The sequence below is a fragment of the Scardinius erythrophthalmus genome (genome assembly GCF_964197995.2).
Source record: "Scardinius erythrophthalmus genome assembly, chromosome: 9".
Lineage (NCBI taxonomy): Eukaryota > Metazoa > Chordata > Actinopteri > Cypriniformes > Leuciscidae > Scardinius > Scardinius erythrophthalmus.
Window position 1 is genome coordinate 396,734 of NC_138229.1, and position 5,767 is coordinate 402,500.

Below are 5,767 nucleotides of genomic sequence, written 5' to 3' on the forward strand. Positions count from 1 at the left end.
GAACAGTCTTCCTACCATTGTCCGGGAAGCAGACACACTCTGTCAGTTCAAAGCCAGATTAAAGACACATCTCTTTGACCTAGCTTTCACATAATACATTATAGACTTCTATAATTTAATGTTATGCTGCATAGATTAGGTCAGCCGAAACCGGGAACACTTCCTAAAAATCCTGATGTACTCGTTACATCATGAGAAGAATGGCATCTACGCTAATTTTAGTGTCTGTGTTTATCCCAAGGTTTTTCCTGCAGCCTGCCGGATCCAGGCCGTATCCAGATCTGACGAAGGACCTTCGCCTGGACCGATGACAACGCAGTGCTGAAGTGCCAACTAGTCTCTCCCTATGGAGGATCCCACTACCACTCTACAGATAAGGCGTTGTCGGGAAAATTCGTCTTGCGGTCCTACCCCAAAGCAACAAATAAAATAAAATTCCTTATCAAAATTTATAAGGAAAGACAAGTATTTTGTTTAGGCTTGGCTTGTAGGGAATTCCAAACCTGCGTATATTCTTACGCACATAACTATAGAACCCATTCTAAATGCGCATGTGACCGCCATCAGCATTTCTCACAGGTTCGCGTTTAAAGTCTGTGTAGAGAGAATGGTGTCGTCTTAGCGGCCCCTAATTTAATAACAAATGATCATTGCGACGGAACCAAATCAATTAAAACTAACTTTAGATGGAAATAACTTAACTCTGCTGTAAAGCCGAAACAATCTCTGTTACCTTAAATTATACGCTTATCTCTGTAAAGCTGCTTTGAGACAATCTACATTGTTAAAAGCGCTATATAAATGAAGATGACTTGACTTGACTTGACTTGACTTGTGTGTGTGTGTGTGTGTGTGTGTGTGTGTGTGTGTGTGTGTGTGTGTGTGTGTGTGTGAGTGTGTGTGCGCGCGCGTGAGTGTGTGTATGTGTGAGTGTGTGAGTGTGTGTGTGTGTGGACATGTTTTTCTACACCGGTGGGGACTTAATCCTGAATGCACACAGACTCATGGGGACTCGTGTCACCGTGGGGACCTAAATTGAGGTCCCCATGGGTACAAAAGCTTATAAATCATACAGAATTAGTTTTTTTGAAAATGTAAAAATGCAGAATGTCTCCTGTGATGGGTAGGTTTAGGGATAGGGTTAGTGTAAGGGGATAGAATATACAGTTTGTACAGTATAAAAACCATTACGTCTATGGAGAGTCCTCACAAAGATAGTGCACCAGACATGTGTGTGTGTGTGTGTGTGTGGATATTTTGGGGATATTTTATTTTATCAATCAATAAATTCCACTTGAAACAAACCTTGTTGTATTATTTTAATTTAATACTGTGAAGCTGCTTTGATACAATCTGTATTGTGAAAAGCGCTATACAAATATACTTATATATACAAATATACAAATATACCAGACGTGTGTGTGTGTGTGTGTGTGTGTGTGTGTGTGTGTGTGTGTGTGTGTGTGTGTGTGTGTGTGAGGGCTGATATCTACAGAACAGATTAGCTCGTGGCCAACCGGATCGTTCACTCTAAAGTGACAGTCATACTTTACTCACCCTGGTGTTGTTCTAATGTGTGTGTGTGTATGTGTGTGTGTGTGTGTGTGTGTGTGTGTGTGTGTGTGTGTGTGTGTGTGTGCTAGTTGTGCTCATTGGAACATGAAGTCATTTTGACATATGTAGGGAACATCCTGTTTGTGTCTGTGTAACTTCCTGTCTCCTAACGTATACCTGTGTCTGAGTGGTATGCGGTTGTGTCCCTGATATCCCACAATCCTGTGCGTGTGGCTGCTGCAAAAATGATAATAATATTATTGTCACCTGATGGACCAGCTGAAAGAAAGAAAATATAAAATGGATGAATTGATAAGTGTGTTCCTCATGTATTCCTGTCGAGTCTCATGCACTTCCTCGCTCTTCTTCTGCAGTGACGGTGAACTCCTGAGAGATCAGCGTTTCATCATCGTCTCTCGTGTGTGTGATAGCATCTGCTTCATCCAGACTTGATGAGTTTGTGTTTGTGCGACACCTGATCCGTGCAGATGCGCCCCGTCATGTGCTTTAGAAGAACACTCTGATCCAGTGGGTGTGGCCGCCGTGGGCTGATGGGCGTGGCCTCGTTGGCTATGGGCGGGGCCTCCGTGGGCTGTGGGCGGGGCAGACCAACCCACACGGGTGTCTTCTGACTCAGTGCTGCTCAATCAGACTGTGTTTTATATGAAGCTTCTGGTTAACATCACTTTTAATGATCAAGAAACACTGACATGTAACAAAAAAAGTTTCAGTCAAAAACTGCCTGAGATGCCAAGATTTCCCATGTTTCAGACACGCTTTCCCTTCACCTCTGCACAGAAAACACATTATCAAAATGATTCCAGTTCACATGGATCCGCCGAAACGACTAATAGTTCTGTATTACGCTGCCAGAGAAGTCATTTGAAACCTTGCACTTGGATCCTGTTTCAGAGTGTGTGTTCTCGAGCCTCAAACACTGATGTGTGTGAATGAACGGCCAGAACACATTACAAGTTTCTGGTTTCTGTGAGAGCGGTGTGTGTTAGCGGCCCCTAAGTTAATAACTAATGATCTTTACAACGGAAGTGAATCAATCAAACTAACTTTATCTGGACAATAACTTTATTCTAGATCTGCTGTAAAGCCTAAACACTCTCTGTTACTGTAATCTCCTGTTATCACTGTAAAGCTGCTGTGAAACATCTATATTGTTATAGTGCTGTATAAATGAAGGAGACTTGACGGTTGGAAGGGTGTGGCTGAGTCTTGAAGTGGGTGTGGCTCTGTCAGGTGGGCGTGGTTCTGTGTCCGGCGGGCGTGGCTCTGTCCAGTGGGCGTGGTCACAGCTTCTACCCTCTGCAGTGAGATCTGACTGATGGAGCAGTGCACAGATCTGCAGACGCTCAATGGAAACACGTCTGAATCTCACGCATGATGGGAAGTAAAAAAAAAGCAAACAGGAAATTTTCTCTGGACAGCTTAGGGTAAGTGTTTGAGTTTGAGTTTATACAGGGACTCTTAAAGAGGGTAAAGATTCTAGTCTTCTGGATTGTTCCTCTTACAACATAACACAAAACCTTTTTCCTGGTTATATGAATGTTAAGGAAACATTCCATTTGATTTGATTTGAATTTTGCAAACATTATGGGAATTTTACTATTGAATGTTCTCTGAACAAGTGGTAACATTTAAAAAAAAATGTTACCTTTAAAAAACATAAAGAAAGAAAAAACAAACAAACCTCTAACTGAAATGTTTCAGGAATAAAATGTAAATTGCTAATTGCTAATATTTTGAGATCATTATTAAAGACCAGATAACTTTAAACAAATATTCTATTATCATTAGTGGAAGAAAGTTTGTTCATAACTTTGAGAGAACCTGTTCTGTCTGTTATCTTTACAAAACAGTTTGGTAACGCTTTAGATATGCAGATATTCACAGTGTACCCTTTCGTAATAATAGTGTACCAATACAGTGTGTGTGTAGGTATAGGGAACAATATACACTATACACAATTTTGAAACTATGGGTTACCTATTCTAATATTATGTGGTATGTAAAACCTACTATGCTAAACAGCAATTGTTCGGGAGAAATGTGTTGTACTTGATCAACAGTTCTGTCGTGACAACTCAAAGTGTTTGTTTGGTAATGAATATGACTGTCAATGTGTTTGGTCTTGGTGAATTGATCTGCTAAACTGCTGTTATTGCTGTTGCTGATTATAGATTCTGCTGCTGTTGTTGATTATTAATAATAATAATAATTCATTGCATTTGAATAGCGCTGTTCTCTGCTAGCGAGCTCATTAGCTACTGATACAGTGGGAACCAATCCGCGGAGAGTGACAGACTGGGTTAGATACCGATCAGCGACAGTTTCATGACACAACTTTGCATTTCTTTCAAATTATAATATTATGTCACTGTTTTTAACTGTATTTTTATCAAATAGCCTAAATGCAGCCTTGGTGAGCAGAAGAGACTTCCACAAACATAAAAAATGTTAGGCTTATTCCAAAGGCATGTGTTTAAGGATCGCTATTGCAGTAACTGAAAGTGTTTTACACGATAGAAGAACGGGTGCTTATACAAACTCTAACCAGTCTGAGTGCATTTTTACCACAGTGAAATCATTACCGCAGTAAAAGACGAGCCCTCCGGCTACACTTCACCTTCACACGCCGCATTAGCCGAACTCGAGTCGCCGGCAGCGGGTCAGCTCTGGAACACACACCTGTGGCGTTTGGGTCAAAGTTGCTGATCTGAGGAGCAACACCATTTTGTTTCCCATGAATAGGTTTCCATTTGGTGTTTATTATTATTATAGGGCCAGAGCACCGGAAGTGCCTATTATTATTATTATTATTATTATTATCATTAAGAACCCAGAACAAGCTTATCATCTAATGTTGAGCTTCTTCTGAGGTTGATGTTCAACTTGTTCTGAATGTAAAGCTTCTTCACTGATCTGAAGTTTTAGTAGCCTAGTGACAATTAAACAAACATAAAGATTAAAACTAATGATCTTCATAGCTATTTCTTATTAATGTACCCCATGTAGCCTATTTTCACCATCTAACAGATTTTTATGATTTTGTAAATAATTGTAAATATTAATATTCAGATAATTGATTAAAAGTAAAAACACAGTTGTGTTAGTGTTGTTTGCTTGAGTGAACGCAGACGTGTTGATCGAGTTTCCATAGAGGCTCATTAGACTGGATCCGCGCAGAAACCAGTCCGACCAGTGTCTTCAGCCTAATCTTCACCGTGACTGTAGAGAAGAGTGACTGAGCTTCAGTGTCGCGCTGAGGATGTTGTGTGTGTGAGTTTAGACAGTCTCGTTAGAAACTGTGCTTCTAGTTAAAGCTGTCCTTCTCCGGCTCAGACTTGTTTCCTTCCACTCAATAAGTTTGTTTGATCGTCGCCTGTGTTTCATCTCTGATGGTAATTATATGAATTCTGATTAACTTTGGCTTCTGAAATACAGCTGTGCTCTTGCTCATCTGGCAAGCTTTGCTTTGTAAAATCAGATGGAAACATGAATTTATTATTATTATTATTATTATTATTTTATTTTTTTCATATTTCAGAAACAATAACAAACTATACTATTTGTGTGCCATTAGTAATATTAATAGTATAATGACTGAACTAAAATAATCTGGTGCAAATGTATAAAGTTCATTCTGTTGAAAGCATCCAGACATCGTCAGCATTTCACTTTCATTTTGATTGTGTGACAGACATGAACTCTCCTCAGCAGTGTGTGTGTGTGTGTGTGTGTGTGTGTGTGTGTGTGTGTGTGTGTGTGTGTGTGTTCATGTTTTTCTATCCCGGTGGGGACTTCAACCTGAATACACACAACACAAGCCGTTTCTCAATACCAAGTACGCAAAGTTCGGACTGACAAGTTCGACTCAGGAGAACGAACTCCCGAGGACGGGAGGACGCGAGTCCGGTAATTCTGCAAACGGAACAGCGGTGTAGGCTACTTGATAGCGTCACTCAGCTCGCTCTACTCCGGTTATCTCTTTATAGGCTACAAATAAAACAAAATATGTTATAAACCACCATTTTGCCTCTTTTCATTTTCATTTAAAAAAGATCTTTAACATAATGGCCACAGAAATGAGGTTCAGGCAACACAATTGATTATCTTCACTGCATATTTACAACAACACGAAATATAAAGCACAACCCTGACTCTTTTTGTTTTCATTTTAAAAATATGATGAATAAAAAAC

At 39.9% G+C, this 5,767-nt stretch overlaps 1 protein-coding gene across 3 annotated transcripts in view; it reads left to right on the plus strand.

Annotated features, from left to right (window-relative positions):
• Positions 1–2,897: 2,897 nt before the first annotated feature.
• Positions 2,898–5,767, plus strand: part of LOC308696583 (GRAM domain-containing protein 2A) — a 34,274-nt gene continuing 31,404 nt past the window's right edge. For 2 of the 3 annotated variants that reach the window (XR_014030835.1, XM_081375402.1), the window contains exon 1: positions 2,898–2,999. Coding sequence is in view for 2 of the 3 variants with exons in the window: in XM_081375402.1 (XP_081231528.1) it covers positions 2,947–2,999 (53 nt within the window). In the remaining variant the exon portion in view is untranslated. The remainder of the gene's footprint in view (positions 3,000–5,767) is intronic. The other variant, XM_081375403.1, reaches the window with a different exon arrangement.